This window comes from Podarcis bocagei (assembly GCF_964188305.1).
Source record: "Podarcis bocagei genome assembly, chromosome: 17".
Lineage (NCBI taxonomy): Eukaryota > Metazoa > Chordata > Lepidosauria > Squamata > Lacertidae > Podarcis > Podarcis bocagei.
Genome location: NC_138143.1, coordinates 30,127,059 through 30,150,573, shown reverse-complemented (window position 1 = coordinate 30,150,573; position 23,515 = coordinate 30,127,059). Strand labels below are relative to the sequence as shown.

The 23,515-nt window shown below is 44.9% G+C and overlaps 1 protein-coding gene across 6 annotated transcripts in view; it reads left to right on the top strand.

The window, feature by feature from the left end:
• ZNF462 (zinc finger protein 462) overlaps positions 1-4,658 on the top strand; it is a 143,769-nt gene extending 139,111 nt beyond the window's left edge. For all 6 annotated transcript variants that reach the window (XM_081175995.1, XM_081175993.1, XM_081175991.1 and 3 more), the window contains one exon: positions 1,716-4,658. In XM_081175995.1, the coding sequence (XP_081032121.1) occupies positions 1,716-1,929 (214 nt within the window). In that variant the 3' untranslated portion in view covers positions 1,930-4,658. The remainder of the gene's footprint in view (positions 1-1,715) is intronic.
• The last annotated feature ends 18,857 nt before the right edge of the window (positions 4,659-23,515 follow it).

The window sequence follows — 23,515 nt, the reverse complement described above, 5'->3', positions numbered from 1 at the left end:
CCTCCTCCTCCTCCTCCTCAGCTTGTTTTTAAACTTAATAACAAACCATCCCCATATAGCCTAATCCCAAAGGAAAATTTCAATGGATATACAATGACAATGATCTAGTCAAACATTAAGCAGTCATCTTTGGTTGGCCAATTAAATAATCTATGGCCTTTTGAACTGGGTTTTTGTTTGTTACTGTGTTATGGGTTTTTATGTTGTAAACCGCCTTGTGATCCACAGATAAAGGGCAGTATAGGAGTTAAATAAATAAATAGCCAATCAGAACAGTAATTTGCTGCAGTTTTGCATAAAAATGGTTCATTCTGGAACAATGCCCACAACCAATAAACTGCAAGCATTTCTCTCTCTTTTATAATGATTTTTATGAATTTTTCCAAATTACTACATAACTCCAATCATTTATTATTTTGGTTACACATTTTCTTCTTGACTTCCCAACCCTTCTTCCCTGGTTCCCCCCCCCTTTTAATTCCCCCGATAGCAGCTGCATTAAAACACATTTATATTTATTGTCTAAGCTTCCAAAGTCCTTTCTCTACATTCTTCCGTCGCTCACATCTCAAATCCTGTGTGTGATTTCATATAAGAATGATAGTTCAATAGGTGATGCACCAATGGCCTCCATTCTTCTAGGAAGATATTATCATTTTCTCCTCTTATTTTAGCAGTCCGTTTCACCATTTCTGCATAGTCCCATCAGTTTTTGGAAGCCACCCTTCCATAGTTGGAGTCTCTTTGTCTTTCCATTTCTGTGCGTATAAAGTTCAAGCTTGCGAGCATTTCAAAATACCACTACCCTTCCGTTTTCCTCCAATGGATGCCCCTGGATCAATCTGAATTCGTTCAGGATACTTGTAGCCAATTACGCTGCCACCGCTATTCTGTCCCGTTCCAAAAGAGAGGAGTTTTGCCAACACACCACTTTAAGAGACTGCGTGGAAAACATCAGAAGGAGTAACAGGCTGTTTGTGTTGGCTCAAGGCAGGGCCAGGGAACTATGGCAAAGACCCATTGGTTTATTTTCAGATAAAATGGCTTTCTTTCGTTAGCCACTGCCACTTGGGGGTATGGCTTACGTAGAATGAATGAATCTTTATTTGTGTCAGCCATAGCAATAAAACAACAATGCGATATACAAAGTATAGAAATAAAAAGTCAGTTATATAAAATACATTTTAGGGTTTTGAATCAATAGTCAAATAGTGGATCTTATTCTGATTGCCCCAGCTAAAAACCTGGCAACCTTTGCTGTCACCTGCTCATCTTGATCTGCCAAGAGAAAGGACACTGTGGCAGTGGTTGGGTGACCCGGAATGGACAATAAAAGAGGGGTGATAATCTCATTCCTCAGGTCTTTATAAAGAGTGCAAGCCAGAAGGGCATGTGCCACTGATTCGGTACTGCCATCTCCACAGGCACATAAGCGGTTTTCGTGTGGAATCTGTTGGAATCATCCCTCAAATACAGCTGAGGGCAGTACATTCAATCTTGCGAGTAAAAGCTCCCCTATATTTTAGAATTGCTAGATTATGCAGATAGGGTGCCAGAGAGTCGAAATGCGAAGGTGGAAAATAGTCATACCATGGGCAAAAGTTTCTTATCGTGGCCAAGTCGTTCTGACGCTCGATATCATTTCGGCGCTGACAAACTGGCTTACGTAGAATGCATGTCCAAAATGCCTCACCTTCCGCTTTCTGAATTTCTAGGGCTGTGAATGAAACCCAGCGGGCGATTGTTGAAGATAGCCAGCCGAAAGAGGAGGCGGAGGAGAATGTTACGGTACCACTGGCAGAAGAGATGGAAAGCAGCGCGGAAATCGTGGTGGACTTTTCCCACAAGAACGAAACTGCTGTCTGTATTGTTGCTGCTGCTGCTGCTGATAAATCACTCCAAGAGAACGAAGAGGCCAAAAGCGAATGAGCACCTGGTGTGATTTCAAACAACCTACTTGAACAGTGATGGATGGGACGGGGTGGGGTGGGGAAGGGGGGGCGAGGAAGAATCAAAGCTGCTTTTAGGACTGAATGATCTATTTTCAAAGCACTGGTACCTGTGTGTGTGTGTCTGTGTGTGCGTGTGTGTGCGTGCGTGTGTGCGTGCGTGTACATATATTAATTTTATTTAATTGAGGACTATGTGGCTCCAGTACCATCTCTGCAACTCTTCTGGATCTTGACAATGGGAAGTTTATGTTCATTTGGACTTGAGAAGCAAACTCCCAAATATTCCTCGCGTTATGCCGCCGTGCTTTGCCCTGGAGACTTCGGATTGTTTCGAGGACGGAAGAAGCGTCACGAGGATGGAAGATGTAGAGGACAACTTTCCGGCGCACAAATGTGGGCGCCTTTTTTTCTAGTTTTAATAAACATATTATGCTTTTTCCAGACTGACTGACTTGCTTTAGAAGAAAGAAAGAAAGAAAGAAAGAAAGAAAGAAAGAAAGAAAGAAAGAAAGAAAGAAAGACTGCTTAAAACAGTCACCTGTTTCCTAGTACCTCAGAATTAACCAAGGGAAATAAAAAAAAAAAAATACAAATCTCTGCATTTGTCTGTACTACCTGTTGTCATTGTGGTTAAATGTAGAGAGAGAAAGCGAGAGAGAGACTGATGGGCAAGATGGTGAATGGAAGGGAAAAAAACACAACCACAAAGTTTTAAAAGAATGGAAAACAAAATTGTGCTCAAAATCCCTGTGGGGGTTTTATTTCTTAAAATACTGTGATTTTTTTAATTATTTTAGTATAAAAAAAATACAAAAGAGAGAGAGAGAGAGAGTTCCTAGATACCTGTCTGTGGCTTGTCATCTTTTATTCCAGGTAAGCTGTTAGCGTTCAGCTATTATTTCAAAGTCATGTGACTTGACTCTGTGCCGTTCTTGTTTTGCCCCATGTCTATGTCTGCTCAGCCTGAGGGATTGCAAATACAGCACAATTAAGGGTTTTTCTTTCCCCATGTAAAGTAATGTTATTCCCCCCCACCCTGGTCCACCCAACCACCCAAGAGATGGCGTTGGGAAGGAATATTAGTTATTGTGAATAGAATTGTGTTGCTCCCCCCCCCTTTTTTTTTAATTTTTAACATGTGGAATTAGCAGAGAAGTAACGTTTTCTTTTTTTAAAAAAAACAACAGAAACAAACAAAAAAATAACCCCGTTAAACTAAAGAACCAAACTTACAGCACAGCTATGCAGGTTGTGGACCAATCAGACGGGTCCTCATAATCATTCTGTTGCTTGTCAAATTGAACATCTCTCACTGGTTATTATTTTGGTTATTAAGAACGGTTGCCTTTTTCCTTTTTTCCTTTTTTTTTTTTTTGTATGTGGCGTGTCTCGTTTTGGGGGGGGAGGGGGGAGCTGATTGAAAAACACGTCATTTTGAAAGCTTGAGGTGACCAATTTCTGTACTGTTGGGGGCCTGGAGATCTCTTGGTGGATTTCAAGGTGAGGGTCTATAAACTTAATGGTGTCGCCTCCCGTTAGCTCTTCGCATGAGAAAAAAACAGCGTAGCGTAAATAGGAATTTGCACACGTGGAGATGGAGATTGTGTTCCTTATTCATGCAAAAAAAGTCTTGTGTGAACGTGAGAACACAAGCTTGGGACCCACGGGTGATGGTCTGATTGTGAACAAATGGGTTTCTATCCAAAAAGTAGAAAGTACTTGACTGAAGCCTAGTTTTAGAAATGCATGTGTCTCTTTGGGTTGTTTTGGTTCTCTTTTTCTTTTTCATTTTTTGTTTGGCGCTTTTTTAAACCGGGGGGTATGGGGTGGGGTTAGGGGGGTTGGGAGACAGGAAATTGCTGAGAAGTCAGTATCCAACAGAACTTCTCATCAAATTGATGGTGGAAAAAAGAAAAGAAAAGAATAATACTGTTGCATTTGTGGAATAAGTGCTACTCGAAAAGCATGGTGTTTTGATTTTGAGGATTCATATTTTGTGGGGTGGGATTTTTATTTTTATTTTCTACTTTTTATTTGGAGGGAGGGAGAGTCATGTGGAAAACACATTGAAAGGACAAGTATAAATACACATTTTGTGTCTGAATGTTTTCTTTTTAATTGGCCTCATTTCAAATGTATTTAAACAGTTCCATACCTGGATTGGGTGTTTTGTAATGGTTACCAAAAATGAAAAAGATGAAAAAAAATAAAAAATGATTGTGACATGCTTTTATCACTACTTTATTTTTCAAATAACATGTAAATATTGTAATCCATTGGATTTGTTTTGTTTTGTTTTTTGCTAACCTGTTAATAAATATATGGGACCATTATCCTTTTTAACAAGTCTAGAATGTCATATTTTTTTCTTGTGTTCCCCCCCTCCCTTCCCAAATGTATACCTTGATATATTGTGGACACACATTTTAGATGCATTATTATAATTCTGTTGGCTGTAATGATGACCTAGGATTGAGAATAACATTTTTTCCCCATTTGTTTAATTTATACAGAGGACTTTTTCAGAGTTTGACAGAAGGAAATAAATAGCGAAATGATAACCCACTGGCTTCAGAACTCAGTATTTCCTAATTACAATTAACTACTGCTCAGTGTTTGGTGGTACTAGGAGTGGAAGTTCTGAAATGTTGCACTGATAACTTTTTTTAAGGCAAAAGAAAACAAATAAAGACTTTTCAAAAGCGAGTGTATGTATGGTTCAATCTAAATTAACTTTAACACCCAAGTTGCAGTTATTGGCAGTTAATTGCTGAAAACCTGTCCAAAGTAAAGGAAACTGTCACAAGATGGGCATGGGAAGGAATGCTTTGATCCAAGGCCAACCCATGACGTTTTGCCGCCTGAGGCAAAGGACAGGATACTCTCTCCCCCTGCCCATTCCACATATTGTGGGTATCTAGGCTGATGGTTGAATGTTGCTTCATCTCTCGGACCTCAGGGTCACAGGTTACTCTAGGGGAATACTGCACTTCACGATCTTCCTGAGGTAGTTGCCTCACTTTGCCCTACGGTAGGGCCGTGCTTCCACCTTCTTGGCCAAAAGGGGGTTGTTTCCTTTTTAAAACAACCCCATTCTCCTTGCAATACCTCGAAACAGTTTAAGGCCAATAGATAAAATGACCCTTAAACCAGGGTTTCCCCCAACTTGGGCCTCCAGCTGTTTTTAGACTACAATTCCCATCTCATCCCTAGCCAGCAGGCTGGACATGTTGGAAACTGTAGTCCAAAAACAGCTGGAGACCCAAGTTTAGGAAACTCCTTAAACTAATGCACAAACCAGTGAAAAAATGGCCATTGAGCTTTCTCCCACTGAGCTGAATCGGAGTATTCAGGAGACGGCAGGGTGGGAGTGTGTAGGACCGAGACCACAGTTGCAAACAGAAATGGAGAGTTTTTTGCTGTGACCCTGATTTACAGAATCACGTATTTATGTATTTATATACTATCTTTCCTCCAAGGATCACCTGGTTCTCCTCCTCCTTCACAACCACCTCCTGAGTCTGGGAGATCTATAGGGAGTGGCCCAGGATCAACTGGTGATCCTCAGGGCTGAATGGAGATTTGTAGTTGGGTCTCCCAAGTCCTAGGTAATGGGTAAAGGGACCCCTGACCATTAGGTCAGTTGTGGCCGACTCTGGGGTTGCGGCGCTCATCTTGCTTTATTGGCCGAGGGAGCCGGCATACAGTTTCCGGGTCATGTGGCCAGCATGACTAAACTGCTTCTGGCGAACCAGAGCAGCTCACAGAAATGCCGTTTACCTTCCCGCTGGAGTGGTACCTATTTATCTACTTGCACTTTGACGTGCTTTCGAACTGCTAGGTGGGCAGGAGCTGGGACTGAGCAACAGGAGCTCACCCTGTTGCAGGGATTCGAACCGCCGACCTTCTGATCGGCAAGTCCTAGGCTCTGTGGTTTAACCCACAGCGCCACCCACGTCCCACCAAGTGGGTGTCCCAAGTCCTAGTTCAGCACTAATACAGGAGTGGGTGAACCTGTGACCCTCCATATCTTCTCTGGCTCTTATTTCCCATCATCCCCTGACACCACAGCTAGTGGTCAGGCATGATGGGAGCTGTAGTCCAAGCAGCACCGGTGGGCCACAGGTTCCCCACCCACACTCTAATGCTGTGTTTCCCGGACTTGGCCCTCCAGCTGTCTCTGGACTACAAGGCCCATCATCCCTAGCTAGCAGAACCAGTGGTCAGGAGTAATGGGAACTGTAGTCCAAAAACAGCTGGAGACCCAAGTTTGAGAGCAGGTGTGGGGAACCCTGAGTCCTCTAGATGTTGCTGTACTACAACTACCTCTTGGCAGCATCCAGAGCACAGCCAGTGACCAGAGACGATGGGCTAGTTCAATAAAAACAACAACTTCAGCCCTGTGTTGTGATCTTTCCCCTCCTGCAATGTGCAAGATTATTTAATCTGCTGTGTGCTCTGGCATGACCACATTGTGTTTTGTTCCAGCCCTTCTCTACTTCATCGTCTTTGCTGGGGTGGGAAGCTGCAACGCAGAGGAACACAATGTCATCTGTTACAGGGGATTCTCCACATTCCCCCGGGAGAACTTGGCACTATTTTACAGAGTTGCACGCAATGTGCAATTTAGCCCCACGAGCCAATAAAATAGCTCTTGTGGTCATTGTGGTAAAATCAGGCAACAGAATTCAAAGGCAGTTGCAATTTGCCAGTTCCCTTACCCCTTGAATTACCATGTTGGTGCAATTGATTTTTTGTTATGGAGGTGTCTTATTTTTCAAAACGAAAGGAAGCAGATGCATTCTTGACATTCAACAAGTCAATAGGATCCCTTGATGGACAGCAACCTGGGTTTTCAAGGATTTCATTCATGGACCTTTAGTGCTTAAAAGAAACCTACAGCTGATGAAATAACATGTCGTTCCATGCATGGGCTATACTATAGCTAGAAGTAGCGCCTTCCACCCAGCTTTTGGAACCTAGAGGCTAAAAAGAAACCCAACACATAGCAGGCTAAGAGATTGAGTTGTGAACTAGGAAGCTCCCAATTCAAATTACCGTATTTTTCGCTCTATAAGACGCACCAGACCACAAGACGCACCTAGTTTTTGGAGGAGGAAAACAAGAAAAAAATATTCTGAATCTCAGAAGCCAGAACAGCAAGAGGGATCGCTGTGCAGTGAAAGCAGCAATCCCTCTTGCTGTTCTGGCTTCTGGGATAGCTGCACAGCCTGCATTCGCTCCATAAGATGAACACACATTTCCCCATACTTTTTAGGAGGGAAAAAGTGAGTCTTATAGAGCAAAAAATACGATATTTCTTGTCTTTATACCTCTACAGTTCCTCAAAAGGGCTCAAAGTGGCGGTGTACGCAGGCTGGATCTACACTGGTCTGCAAAAACGCTTTTTAAAACCGTAACATAGCTCTCAATGCAATTTTGCATTGATGGCTGATTGCTGCTCTACGGCACCCTCTGGTGTCACCTTTTTATAACGCGTTTTTAACGTTTCAACCTACCATTGAAGATGAGTCCATGGTCTCTCCCTGCAGCTTTATACTTGCAGGCAAACCTGTGACATGGGTTAGGTTGAGAGGATTTGCTGGGTTCCCCAAACGAGTGTCATGGCTGGGTTCCCCCACCCCCCCAGAGCTCTAACCACTATACCATACTTCAATCAAATCTCAGCTATGCCATGATGTCTGAATATGGCTTCAGGCAAGGCACGGTCTCTCTGAAGCAGGAGCATCTGCAACGAAGAGATAATAATAAAACAATATTTTGCAGGCTTGTTTGTAAGCGTTGCTGAGATAAGGCGTGCGAAGCAGTTTGTACTCCCACCGTCGCTCTATAAATGCCAAGCTGCGTTGTCCTAACTGGCTAGCTGCAAATGACATCCACAAAAGATCTTTAATGCCCAATTAGATGTGTGCCGGCTAATTACAAGAAAGTTAGACACTTGTACATCACAGTTATTCTAGGGAAATAATCTGGGCTATTACACGCTCGGAATTCAAGGAGCAAACCATAATTACATATGGTATCAATCAAGTCAGGGGCAGAACTCTGTGTACAAGTGGCTAATTTGTTCTTGGGGAAGAGGTGATGGTTTTGATTCTCATGCAAAAGACATTTTGCAAAGAGGAGGCTTTGAGATTCTCAATTAAATAACCATAGAACAAACATGAGTAGCACAGATCTGAGGACAACATTAGCAGAAATCTGATTGGGGTAGGAGGGGGTGTAGAGGAGCAAGGTGCTTATACAAATGCGTCCTTCTCTGACACCCAAATTACCTCTTTCTTTTTACTGTGGTCTGCTGATTGGTTTGTGTTTGCGCGTGTGTGTCCTTGGCAAAGGGGATGAGGAGAAAGGTTTAGGTTACCAAAGAAAGCAATTGTTGTGACTAGATATGGGAAGGCCTGGAAAAAACCTGTCTGTCCCCCCACTTTTTCCGGGGTTTTTCCCAGGCCTTCCCATCTCTAGTTGTGACAAGTTAGCACAAGTGTGGGGAAGTCACTGCAGTGAAGCAGAATCATAGAATGATAAGAGACCACGAGGGTCATCTAGTCCAGTGTTTCCCAAACGTTTTTGGGCAACGGCACACCTGTGTACTAAAAAAAAATCTCGCGGCACACCACCATTAAAGCCCCGCCCCGTGACGTCAGCGCGCAGCGTCACGCCGGGAGGGACGCACAAAAGTGAACGTTTTTTCCCTCGGCAGCTCCTCTCAGCTGCGCTCAATCCGCCTCCGCGCAGGCTGAGGGAGGGAGGGAGGGGCGCGTGTGACCCGTCTCTGCTGGGAGACCAAACCCAGCGAGACAGAGTCGCGCGGAGGCGCCCAGGCAGCGCTGCCGGCTGCGAGGAGGAGCGCCAGGCAGCAGCAGGAGGCGCGGCCTCTCCTCGCCGCCCCCGCCCCGCCTCTCGCCGCCCGACTCGCCCGCCTCCCTCCAGGCATCTCGCAGCACACCAGCCGGTGTCTCACGGCACACTCGTGTGCCGGGGAACACCGGTTGGGAAACACTGATCTAGTCTAACCCTCTGCAATGCAGGAATCTTTTGCTCAACATGGGGCTCGACCATTCTCTACCAATCGAGCTACTTCAGTTCTATATCGAAGTCCTTTTGTTTCACACAGCCAGCATTAAGCTGAGAAAAGCGTTAATGCTCAGCACTACATTGGTAAAAGGGGTGTGTGTGTGGTGCTGTGGGTTTAACCACAGAGCCTAGGACTTGCTGATCAGAAGGTCGGCGGTTCGAATCCCCGCGACGGGGTGAGCTCCCATTGCTTGGTCCCTGCTCCTGCCAACCTAGCAGTTCAAAATCACGTCAAAGTGCAAGTAGATAAATAGGTACCACTCCGGCGGGAAGGTAAACGGCGTTTCCGTGCGCTGCTCTGGTTCACCAGAAGCGGCTTGGTCATGCTGGCCACATGACCCGGAAGCTGTACGCCGGTTCCCTCGGCCAATAAAACGAGATGAGCGCCGCAACCCCAGAGTCAGTCATGACTGGACGTAACGGTCAGGGGTCCCTTTACCTTTTTACATTGGTCAAATATTGGCAAAGTCCCAGGTATCTACACTTTGTGGTTTTAAATAACACACACATCAGATTACAGCAATAACCCCAAGAACAACACTGGGGCTGCTTGGGGGGGGGGGTGTTCAGCTCCTGCTCCTGCTGCTCCTCAACATAGATTTGCAACCACACCGTTCATTTAAATCCAATTTGAATATATTATGTTCCTTGAAGAATCCTGGGGACTACAATTCCCAGCACCCCAAACTACAATTCCCAAGATTCTTTGGCCGGTATGTGTGTGTGTGCAAAGAATGTCCTTTAAATGTATGGGGTAGCTGCAGCTTTATCGGTGTTGCAAAGTGTCTTTGGCTGTATGTAGAACACAGCCTTGTTTCATAAGGCAAGATTCTGTGAAAAGCTGTCCTTTTGACTCCCGCCTGCAGCAGAGGGGAAGGGGAAGCCTTGAGAAATTACTAAGCAGACAGGATGGTTTTTCCAGGGTTGCAACCTGGCAGCACCGATTAGCAATTAAGTTAATGCTTCCTCTCAGGAGTGTGACTTTTGTTGTTGCTGCTGCTGCTGTTGATAACTGTGCGGCTTAATTTAATTTACACCACAGAGTAATTGGATTAGGGGGAGGGGAAATTCTGATCAGTTTTTGGATAAAATCAAGTGGATCCCATCCAAGCTGTCAGCTTCCATTCGTCAGAGCAGGGCCTTAAGGGAAAGATTGCCTCATCCAGTCTGGGAAGCTCTGGCCAGGAATTACATTCGTTGTCCTTCACAGCAACTACGGACAGAGCTCCTTTCTCTTTCAGCAGACTAAAGGCAGGCAGAAATTAGACAGGTGCAGCTCTCTTTGAGGGGAGGTGCATTCCTACAGGAAACTTCACTGGCAGAGTTTCTTCCTGGAAAAACTGTCTGTAGACAACCGCTGGCTCCCTCGGCCTATAGAGCGATATGAGCACCGCAACCCCAGAGTCGGTCACGACTGGACTTAATGGTCAGGGGTCCCTTTACCTTTAACACTCCTAGACTCAGCCCTTTTCAGGGAAACGTAGGTGACATGAGTGACCAAAAGTGCTTTTTGCATCCTCCTCCAATTCCACATATAGAAGCCAGTCAGAACGACAGGTAACTCTTCCTTCAACACACCTGAGGACAGCAAGCTGGCTTAAGTGGCACAATGCTGTCAAAAAACATTTTGAATTTGAATATGCAACACCAGATGGTGCCAGAGAGGGGGGAAATTCTAAGCAATTTTTACATAGCGTTTTTTCCCTTTAGATCTAACGATTTAATTACTGATTTATTTATAGCGGGGGTTTTTTCCTGTGTGTAGATCCACCCTTTGTGATGAGCTCCACTTCATTTCACTTTTAATTTGTATACCACCTTTGTATATTACTGGTTTACAGCAACAAAATACAAAACAAAGAACACACACCATATAATAATCAGAGCCAATAAAAAAAGTCGTAATAAAGCATGACTCTAAAATGGAATGACTTATGTTGAATAAACTAATATTCAATAATCCATTAGAATAGTACACAATAAAATTAACTCTCAAAACACTGGTAAATTGTAATTAAACCGAAATTCACTCTTAACAATCATAATAAATAATTACTAAGCTATGATCAATAAAAATAACAGCAAGTCATGACGCATAAAATACCATGATACGTACAAAACCATGTGAAAGGATCAAATTGAGAAACAATTCTTGTATAAGCAGAGCTTTGATCTCACATGAAATCATAGCTCCTGACTAACAGTGAATCTGCAGAAGCATTTTTCGTAGGGGCACAACCACTGCAGTCATACTGGGCACCCACCAATGCTGTGGAATGGAGCGAGAGAGGTGGGGGGCATCAAATTTTAGCATTGCCCAAGGAACCATCGAAATTTGAGAGGCCAAGTTCTGCCACTGGCACCTGACAGTCATTTTCTAGCGTGAGTCAGCCATGTAGCCCATCAGACTCATCCCAGAGATAAGGTTGCCCCGAACCAGGCTTTGACGTAAACACCGATGGGAAGAGCGACGATGGGGGCATCTAAATACCAGCGTGGAGCAAGTCTTCCAGACTGACCTTTGCACCGCATGCAATAGGTCTATTAGCACGCTGATTAAATAGATCAACAAGTGCTTTCGCAATAATTTGATATTTAATGTTCGGCTTGCTATTAAAATGCTAATTAAACGTTTTAACATGCCACACATGTTTTATGTATTAATAAGCAATAAGCATTCGAGTTACACTTCTTGTGTGATTTAGAATTAATTGAAGGGTAGCAAGGGTTTCTCCTTTATATACCTATTAAACCCCTGTAACTGCTGTTTTTACAGTTGATTGGTGTTCATTTAACATACCATAATTGCTCTTTAAATACGTTAAGTGAGTATTTGAGACAATTTACAGTGTTAGCGGTTTCCCGGCAGTATTCCTCAGAGGTCTGCGCAAAGCAGCTTCCACGCTGGAATTCTCCCGGAGTGAGCTGGCATCGCTTTTCCCTCTTGCATTGCGAGCAAAGTGTGAGGGCCCTGGGACTCCCTGTCTCTGCAAGCTGAGAGCCGCAGTGGGGGAACCAGCCTCCCACCGTGCGAAGGCAGTAATGGAGCACACCTGCTGCTGGTTAGGAGAACATATGGGGGGTGTTTCACAGGGAAGGAAATGAGGAGAGGGGCAGAACCAGGCTCACGCAGCATAATGAAGGCGCTGTCAAATCCCCCGTGGTCTTTAGGAACACCGTTGGCAAAACAGCTCTGTCTTCCTTGCGACATGGTTTCTGTAGCGGACGTGGAGGAAATTGCACCTGGATGAATTCAGCTGTGTGTCCTTCTCTGGATAGGGCAGTGGTTCCCAAACTTTTTTTTTTTTTGGCCATGCCCCACCTAAGCATCTCTAAAAGCCTGATTTCCCCCCACCCTGTGACATATAATTCTTATTACAGTGGTACCTCAGTTCTCGAACATAATCTGTTCCAGAAGATCGTTCGATGTTCAAAAACTGAGACACAAAGGGCTGGCTGCAAGTTCATTTGAGAAAATTGAAAAACGCACCGTGGAAGCCATTCGACTTCCAAGGCGTGTTTGAAAACGGAAGCATTTACTTCCCGGTTTTCGGCATTCGGAGACCGAAACGTTCAGCTTCCGAGACGCTTGAAAACCGAGATACCACTGTATTCAAAAAGTGAGCTCCTATTAACGTGGAGTGGTGCAGGTGGCACTGTGGTCTAAACCTAGGGTTTGCTGATCAGCAGGTCAGCGGTTCGAATCCCTACGATGGGGTGAGCTCCCGTTCCTCAGTCCCTGCTCCTGCCCACCTAGCAGTTTGAAAGCACACAGTGCAAGTAGATAAATAGGTACCGCTCCAGTGGGAAGGTAAACGGCGTTTCCGTGCACTGCTCTGGTTTCACCAGAAGCAGCTTAGTCATGCTGGCCACATGACCCAGAAAAAACTGTCTGAGGACAAACATTGGCTCCCTCGGCCTGTAAAGTGAGATGAGCACCACAACCCCAGAGTCATTCGTGACTGGACTTAATTATCAGGGGTCCTTTACCTTTATTCACATGGAGGAAGCCTAAAAGGCCATTAACGGTTAATAACTCTTTCTCGAATTGCCCCCCTTGAAAATGGGATCCTGCTTCGACAAAGATTTTATCGGAAGATTTCTCTAGCAAAAATTCAAGGATCACATATTTGTCATATAGTCTGCCAAATTCGCAAGTGACTAGAGGCCTGCTCAATTTTTTTCTTGACTCAAAGTGCAGTAGTACCACCAAGCCCCTAATTTTGCATTTTTGTCAACCTTCTCGATATTGTTGAAGGGGCAGGATGATACTGGAAACTTTCTAAGTTTAGGAAACAATACTTCTCGACTGTTTCTTGCAAACTCATATCAGGATATGATAGGTAGTAAAGCTCTCTCCATGGTGACTTAATTCCATCGTACTGATTGGGAGGAGACAGGTCAGGACTTCTGGTTGTTCAACAATTAACAGCGCGATCTGATACACACATACTCAGAAGTAAGTCCCACTAAGTTCAACAGCATTTATTCCCAGTTAACTGTGTATGCTAGGATTACAGCCTCTGATACCAATCATAATTGACCTCTAAGCTTTGGAGAAAGAATTTGAGATAGGGAATAAGGTGTCCCCCACCACCACCACTTGAGTTCTCAAACTTTTGAGAATCTGGATTGACAGAACATCACTCTTTAACCTGATGATTTGCAGTGGCTTCACTGAAAATTGTCATGAGATGACAGGAAAGATTTGCCCATGAAGGCTGTTCCAGACAAGCAAGCCATCACTTCACAGTGTGATGGTTGGACAATGAACCTGCATGTTTGGACACATCTGGAGGCTTCTGAGAATCTGGATATTAAGCTAGTCTAGGGAAGAGTGGAGTTGTGTGATAAGCACATTTTAAGAAGTGGAGGGAGGCAGAGCCAAGCCAGGGGTGGGGAGAAGGATGGAAATATGAGATACTCACTTATTTGAAAGCCCTCACTGAGTGAGCAGAGAAGGGCGAAGCTGCATGACTGTGTTCCAAAATATTTCGCTCAAGAAAACTCCCCCAGGAAAACTAGGGTCTTGCTAGGCTTTTCCCAGTCGCTATGGGTCCCAGCATCTACTGATAATATCTGTACAAATTAGGAGCCAATGAGCTTTGGCAGCCTGTGTGGTGGAGACTGGACCTCTATCCAAGCATATATTTGTTTATTTGTATTTACAAATACAGGTGTATTTCCTTTTCACAAAATGCAGGGATTTCACAAGAACGGCATACATAGTAGACATGAGCTGAGAACCATCATGATTCAGCAATGCATGCCACCTATTTATCCCCATTTGATTGACAAATGCGACTCTTCCCTTCACACCTTCAAGGTGTTGACCACTATGAGTCCCCCCTGCAGACATGGAATTGCTTAGAAGAGCTGGTTTTGTCTTGACCTTCAGCCCAGGGCAAAGAGCGCCAGTGGGCAGTAAGTGGATATGCAGGACCAGCACAGAACAATCTTCCTTCTATCACCTGCCATGGAGCATGGATCAAGGAGGGAAACTTTAGCACACACGATAAAAGCCGCTTTTACAGAGCGAATTTTAAGGAGGCCAGAGCAGATTGATGGAACAGCTTGCCCTCTATTGCGATTTTATTTTTTGAAAAATATGATACCATTTTAAACGTAATATGCTACAGATGGGTGGAGAAAATCTGGAATGTTACCAAATTTCTTAGCCTGTGTGGTTACACCCTGATGATTAATAGCAAAACTGTGAATGTCTTCATTTAGCATTAAACTCCATGGCACTAAAACAGAAATAAAACGAACGAACCTCTTGTTCTCACCGTATTGTCATCAGAGTGTAGGATATCAAATACCGCTGCACTTCACTTTAGGGGTTGGCAAAGCATCCTGAGCACTGATGTCATCAGTCCCTAAATGTCTTGTCTACGGAGGCTATCTTCTTATGGTGATCATTCGTAGCCAAGTAAGATTGTCTTCCATAAACACGGTTTTAACAATGAGTCCATAAGTGACTGTGGAGGCCACTTCTGGATCCACACGTCCTTCCACAGTGGGGACATTGGTTTCCAGGCAGGAGTTGATCATGGTGAGGGTTTGCCAAACGTGCCTCCCTCTTAGCATGTTTCTCCCTTGCGTCCTGAGTTCGAGTGTCTTCAAAGTCCATGACACCTTTGGTAAAGGCTGTTCTCCAACTGGAGCGCTCACAGGCCAGTGTTTCCCCAGTTGTCAATGTTTATAATACATTTTTTTAGATTTGCCTTGAGACAGTCTTTAAACCTCTTTTGTTGACCACCAGCATTATGCTTTCCATTTTTAAGTTTGGAATAGAGGAGTTGCTTTGGAAGACGATCATCAGGCATCCGCACAACATGACCAGTCCAACGAAGCTGATATTGAAGAATCATTGCTTCAACACTAGTGATCTTTGCTTCTTCCAGTACACTGATATTTGTTCGCCTGTCTTCTCAAGTGATGTGTACAGCAGGTCTCTCTCCTTAGTGATGTTAGTACCCTTGCGAGGCCACAAAGGCATAGAAAGCTGTGTCTGGATCCGTACCATAGGCACCAACTAAGGGCCCTTAGGTGCCTGGGCACCCAGAATTTTCTTTTTTGTGGGTGTTCGGCACCCACTGCACGGGCTCCGATGTGACTTCTACTTAAAGTCGCTTTGTAGGCGCAACAAGACCTCTGAGGCAAAGTCGAAGGCCATGACTTCTGGTACAAACCAGAAGTCACGTTGGAGGTATTGCGAGGCCTCAGAGATCACGTTGGAGGCCCTGCCAGGCCTCAAAAGCACTGCTGTGCATGTTAATAATAATAATAATAATTTATTTGTACCCCGCCCATCTGGCTGGGTTTCCCCAGCCACTCTGGGCAGCTTCCAACAAAGATCAAAAATACACTAAGATGTCACACATTAAAAACTTCCCTGAAGGTGGAGAGAGTAACTTCTGGTTGTGGTGGTGATGATGGAGGTGCCCAGTAAGCTCTTGCTGTTGGTAAGCAATGGACCCCTGACCATTAGGTCCAGTCGTGGCCGACTCTGGGGTTGCGGCGCTCATCTCGCTTTATTGGCTGAGGGAGCTGGCGTACAGCTTCTGGGTCATGTGGCCAGCATGACTAAGCCACTTCTGGCGAACCAGAGCAGTGCATGGAAACGCCGTTTACCTTCCCGCCGGAGCGGTACCTATTTATCTACTTGCACTTTGACGTGCTTTCGAACGGCTAGGTTGGCAGGAGCAGGGACCGAGCAACAGGAGCTCACCCCGTTGCGGGGATTCGAACCGCCGACCTTCTGATCGGCAAGTCCTAGGCTCTGTGGTTTAATCCACAGCACCACCCTCCTTATGGTAGGACAATTCCTTGGAGGCATTGCATAGGTGCGACCACCCAGCGCACTTTAAAACAGCATTCGGGGATGCCTCCGCCTCATGCAAATTTATTGCAAGCAAATATTTTCACCTGAGGTCTAGTGAGCTGACAGCAGCATTCCAGCACAAACAGCTTACCTGTGAAGTGGAATCGCTGCCGTGCAGCAAGGGTGAGTGCCGACTTCTGGGGTTGAGTGTTTCTTGAACGCACAGGTATTCATCACGCACAAAGGACGTGTTTGCATTATAAACCTGAACGCAGGATTTCAGAACAACGGGTGCCCCAACACTCGACACTGCAATGTGCCTAACCGGCGTGCAACCTTTCATTCGACGCAAATCTCTCTCATGTTTCTTTTTTGCAAAAAAGTATATGGCACTTGATGGCAGCCCCTGTAGCAAAGCCTTGAACCTGTTTACGATAAATGTTAAAAATTATCTTTCCAGAACAAGATGGGCTGAAAAGACATGGCATGTTGGTGGCGCTTCTAATTCCTTCCATTACAAAGCTCTTGACTTTGCAGCTTGCAACTGCTCGTTTCTAACGTGCCACAATGGATCTGAAAAAGAATGGCTTACTGCGGATTACTTCCAATAGCACAGGTCGGGGGTAGGACATACCATTTTATAACCTCCAATGGTGGAACCAGGTTGGCTTTCCTTGTGTTTCCCCAAAGGCTGCTAAATCGTGTAGTGCGTTCTTGACTCTCTCACGGTGGGTTCAGATATCTGTAGCCTTAAAAGCAGAAAATGTTCAGCTGAACATACTCATGGACATTCCATCAAGCAGAATGTTGGAAGCTGCAAAATACATAAAGGAAAATTAATTTATGGCACCATCCCTCAGACCATGTGGTGGGCCAGAGTATATTTTTTTGGGAAAAAGGAACAAATTCCTATGTCCCACAAATAACACAAAGCACACATTCTACTCATGTAAAAACACCAGGCAGGCCCCACAAATAACCCAGAGATGCATTTTAAATAAAAGCACACATTCTACTCATGTAAAAACATGCTGATTCCAGGGCCAGCTGTGGGCCGAATTGAGAAGGCGATTGGGCCGCATCTGGCCGCCAGGCCTTAGGTTTATGGCTACCATTCCCTCTTCTTTTTCTTTGGCGATCACTCGTAGCTGAGTAAGATTGTCTTCCATAAACACGGTTTTAACAGTGAGTCCATAAGTGACTGTGGAGACCAATTCTGGATCCACACGTCCTTCCACAGTGGGGACATTGGTTTCTGGGCAGGAGTTGATCATGGTGAGGATTTGCCAAGCATGCCTTCCTCTTAGCACGTTTCTCCCTTGCATCCTGAGTTCAAGCATCTTCAAAGTCCATGACACCTTTGGTAAAGGCTGTTCTCCAAATGGAGCGCTCGCAGGCCAGTTTTTTTTCAGTTGTCGGTGTTTATACTACATTTTTAAAGATTTGCCTTGAGACAGTCTTTAAACCTCTTTTGTTGACTACCAGCATTACACTTTCCATTTTTAAGTTTGGAATAGAGTCATTGCTTTGGAAGACAATAATCAGGCATCCACAAAACATGACCTGCTACTATTCTAGATGGCTTTAAATGCAACCACCCTGGGAACCGTTTCTGCTTTGGCTTAAAGGCAGGATAAAAACACATGCTATCTTGTGGGGCAGGATACGATTGCAATATGTGGAGAAAATGGCCTTGGGAGAAAATGCCTTGTTCCTCCACAACAACTGGGTGACAGCTATGCTTTTATCGTTCTAAGCATTTTCATCTGAAAATGCCCCTGAAGTGACCTCTTGTTCTCTTCTCTTGCATTCTGAAATTCCTTCTCACCCAAGGAAATAACATTGGATAGCTTTTCTGTTTGCAGGGAACTTTCTGGCATACTGCTTTCTATTTGCAGGGAGTTAAAAAGATACTTTTGAATTATGGTGCTGGAGGAGACACTTGAGAGTCCCATGGACTGCAAGAAGATCAAACCCCTCCATTCTGAAGGAAATCAGCCCTGAGCACTCACTGGATCCTGAAGCTGAGACTTCAATACTTTGACCACCTCATGAGAAGAGAAGACTCCCTGGAAAAGACCCTGATGTTGGGAAAGATGGAGGGCACAACGAGAAGGGGACGACAGAGGACAAGATGGTTGGACAGTGTTCTCAAAGCTACCAGCATGAGTTTGACCAAACTGCGGGAGACAGTGGAAGACAGAAGTGCCTGGCGTGCTCTGGTCCATGGGGTCATGAAGAGTCAGACACGACTAAACGACTAAACAACAACAAAAGGAGGAGGAGAATGCAGGGAAACTGGTCTCCTTCCCTATAGCCAGAAGTATTTTGCCTCATTCTACCACCTCAGTATTCTTGCACCTAATTCTCATCTCATTCTGCTGCATGTTTAAACAGTTTTTGGTGATGCTCTTTAGAATCAGGGAATTAAGGCTAGACGGGGATCTCCAAAGCCAGTCAAGCTTAACAAAGGATGCTCTAACACTGACTAAAGCATACTTTTGATTACTATGTAAAGAAACATGTTGTTCTTGAGCACCCAACACAGAGGAGAGGTGGTTTGCCCATGCATGCCCATCATTTGATTTCGATCCCTTGGTGAAAGGATCGGGATGTTGCCCTTTTGGGATGGGAGTCAATCACATGCCTGAACATTCACCTTGTGGGTTACAGATGACTGGGAGGTCTGGCACAAGAAATCGGCTTCCGCAAAAGATCAGGCTTTTCTCCATAAAGAAAGAGGTGGGAAACTGCCCTGGAAACAAACAAATGCTCCATAAACAGACCACCTGGAAGCATCCTAAGCACCTAGGACTCAGCTACATTAGTAAAAAAAAAGGCCAGCATTTTAAACGCGTTATAAACAAACAACACCAGGTGGTGCTGTAGAGCACAAAACTTTTCTAAGTGATTTTACATAGGGTTTTCTCTTTCTTCCATTATAAAAATTTAATGTATGACTTATTCATAGCATCTGCCCCCGCCATGTGTAAATCAACCCTTAGTGACTGGCAATTGGACTGGCGCTATTGAAAAGTCTTGTGACATCAGGAAAAGATGCACATTCTGTCTGTGGTGTTAGATCAGTAATGGCTCTTTCGAAACACGAGCAAGTACCTGATACCATGGTCGAGTGCGAATGCAATGCGTGCAAGGCAATTAAACTCCATCCCTGTGATTAAGCTTTCCATCAGAATGGCTTTTAAATGGTTGACAACAGCCTGATGAAGTATTTTCTCCTGAGTATTCATTTGCAAACAACTTCGCAATGGCAATTGTTTCATCTTTGAATGGACATGCCTAAATGCGCTCTAGTTAAATCCATCCAATTATCCTGCAATTGTCTGCGCAGGTCGCATGTGGGACTTCCTTTGCTTCCCCCAAACTGTGAAAATTCAAGCTTATCCACGTAGGAGGGGTGGCCATCCTGTGTGTGGGTTTCTTACTTTACCCGAAAAGGAAATATCCCTTATGGCCCTTCATCTTTTTCCTATTCTCCTCCCAGGAAGCTACAACAATGAGGGAAAACGACAATGCCAGTGTGGTATCATGGGTGCCCTGAGCAAATGGCCTTTGCATTTTATCACTTTTCTTAGGCAGTATTCCCATGAGGCCAAAGACTGAACTTTATCTAGAATTCAGCTTGGATTTACTATAATTTGCTTTTCATTAATCCCTCCGTTAGCTACAGCAAGAGAAGCATAGCCTTGAGCAAAAAGTGGATGGACACAAGGTCCAAATTACAGGAAGCCGGGCAGCAGTATTTCGATTCTGTTAACGAGGATTGCAGTATTGAGCATAGGTGTTGCCACTGGAAAGAAGGGAGACTGCAGGCTGGTAAATGTCTTTTGACAAACTTAGCCCAATGGGATATCCATTCCATTTAAGCAGTGTAATTACACTTTTAATAATAATTACCCTTCTTCTGAGGTTTAGCTAATGCTGGTTTACCTAGTATTAGTTACTCTTTGCCCCCGCTTTCTTGTCATATGCTGCCTGCCCAAAACAGATATGATTCTTGCCATTAATTACACCGCTGAGGATGTGAAGTTGCCTTATAGTGGTCCATTTAATCCCTTCTGGGCAGCAGACCAGATCTAATGGTGGCCAACCCTCTGTGGGCCACATTTCAGAGGTGGGCAAGGTCACCCACCTTTCCATCACCTGATATCATATATCCCCTGGCAGCAGTGGCATAGCAACCCCTACTGGCACCCGGGGTAGAGCTTATTTTAAGAAATTGCCAAAAGTTGTTGAGTTTTTTTAAAGATACAGTGGTACCTTGGGATGCGAACAGGATCTGTTCCTGAAGCGAACGCAACCTGCGTCTGCACGTCTGTGCGTGCGTGGGTCGCGCTTTGCCGCTTCCGCGCATGCGCGCGGCGTCACCTTGACCGTCTGCGCATGGGCGCATGGCGAAACCCGGAAGTAACACGCTCCGTTACTTCTGGGTCGCCACGGAGTGCAACCCAAAAATACTTACCATAACTTGAAGCACATTTATCCTAAGGTATGACTGTATCAGCAAAAGTTGGTGAGCTTTTTTTAGGAGAACGACCAGAGTTGTTGAGCCCAAACTTGACTTTATGAGGGATGGGCAGTGTCCCCACTGTCATGCAGTGCCTGGGACGCCCTGCTGCCCCATGCTACGCCCCCCAACCCCTGCCTTCCTACACTACCGGCAGAAGCAGCATGGTTTGAAATTGGCACTGAATTGGCTACACTCGCAAAGAAACAATCAAGAGATAGCTCAGCTTGTAGAGTGTTAAGACACTTAATCTCAGGGTTGTGGGTTCAAGCCCCAGGTTGTGCAAATGCTTCCTGCATTGCATGGGGGTTGGACTAGATGACCCTGGTGGTCCCTTCCGACTCTAGAGTTCTATGACTCTGTGAGCCTATGCTCCTGCTCAGGGCCAGATTTAGGTTTGATGAGGCCCTAATCATTCAAACATCTTTCCGCAGGGCCTGCAAGATGAAGCTGTTCCACCTGGCCTTTGGGCTGGACTCGTTCTAACCCCCCTCCCATTTATTTATTTTTTGATGGAACCCCTTATATGGGATTTTGCATATAATTTTTCCCTCGGCTCTTTTTGCTGGCCTGTGTAGGACCAGCATGGATAGTTGGCCCCTGTGAATATTTGACGTTTCCCCCCCTTATGCTTTGATCTATAGGCTACCACTAAAACAAGGCTGCATTTTAAGCTGCATTTTAAACTGTATTTTAACTTATATTTTAATCAACTGTTTGTTTGGTTTTTTGTTTTGTGTTGTTTTTAATGTTTTTACTTTATTTATATTCGGTGTTAGCCGCCCTGAGCCCGATGTTGTTGTTGTTGTTGTTGTTGTTGTTGTTGTTGTTGTTGTTGTTGTTATTATTATTATTATTATTATTATTATTATTATTATTATTATTATGCTACTGAAGGTAATGGGGCCCTTTATATGTCCAGCTGTCCTTTGTCAACAACAAATTGTTCCTGTTTTTGTGTTGAATATATGTTATATGGTAATTTATGGACCTAATAGGTATCTAAATCCATTTGCAAGTAACAAAATATGTATTTTGGTAATGTACATCCAGGTGTTTTTTTCCTTTAAATTTTTTGAGGGCCCCCCAAGAGAGTGGGGGCCCACAAGCTATAGCTTGTTCAGCTTATACGCAAATCCGGCACTGCTCCTTGTTCCTTTGCAAGCATGGCTTGCAATCGGAGCTCTTTAAACGTGGGACAAAATGCAAGTCGCTGCTTGCCAACCAGCTTGAGAGCGGCCTATACCGCGAGCTCCTGACTGCAGCCGATGTCTGCTTTTGACAGGGACTGCATCCAGTCGGGAGCTCACGAAGCAGATCCGAGCGTGGCAGCCAACTTATAAATGGGCACCGAAAGCAAGTCGCACTGCCAATGCTGTCAGGAACTCCCAACTGGCGCTAAGCAGTGCTGCTTTTAGCAGACATCGGATCCAGCTGGGAGCGACAAGAGGGGCTTCCGTTTGAGGTCTGATCTAATTGGCACCACACGCGAGAGCCACAAAGAAGCCACACTTATATTTGTGGCTGTGGCTTTAGCTGATGCCCATACTATATCACACGGCATCAGGTGAATGACAGGTGGGCATGGCTGGGGAAAGGGAGAGCCTCACAGGCCAAATCAGGACTCCTTGTTGGCTTAATTTGGCCAATGGGCTGGGTTTTCCCCTTCTACTCTGACTCGCATGGGTTTCCAAAGGACTCAGCCAGGGGGCATTTCTGAGGCTGCTATACAGTGCAGCCTCTCAAACAGCTTCCATAATAATAATAATAATTTATTATTTATACCCCCCCCTCCCATCTGACTGGCCACTCTGGGCAGCTTCCAACCAAATATCAAAAACTACAGCGTCAGACATTAAAAACTTCCCTAAACAGGGCTGCCTTCAAGTGTCTTTTAAAAGTAAAATACCGTATTTTTTGCTCTATAAGACTCACTTTTTCCCTCCTAAAAAGGGGAAGTGTGTGCACGTCTTATGGAGCGAATTCAGGCTGTGCAGCTATCCCAGAAGCCAGAACAGCAAGAGGGATTGCTGCTACTCCTCCAAAAACTAGGTGCGTCTTGTGGTCTGGTGCATCTCATAGAGCGAAAAATACGGTAGTTGTTTTATCTTTTTGACATCTGCTGGGAGAGTGTTCCACAGGGCAGGTGCCACTACCGAGAAGGCCCTCTGCCTGGTTCCCCATAACCTCACTTCTCACAGCGAGGGAACCGCCAGAAGGCCCTCGGTGCTGGATCTCAGTGTCCGGGCTGGATGATGGGGTTGGAGACGTTCCTTCACGTATACAGGACCATGAGCTACAGACAGTTGCCACGGATGATAGGAGCTGTTTTCCAACAACATCTGGACAGTGCTAGTTTGGGGAAGGCCACAGAGTTCCTGGAAATGCCAGGAACTGAACATTGAGAATGTGTGCATGTTTTCAGTTATCGCACCCTCTTCATCCCACTGCAAGGACACTCTCTGAACATGCAAAATGCTCCCCTCCCTCTATATTTCTGTATGCTGTGGTATTTATTGGTAGACAACTCCCCCTAATCTTGGACAGTTCCTGGCCGCTCCAAGCAGCTGGAATTTTTTTTTTTACCACAACCAGAGCGGGAGGCTGAAG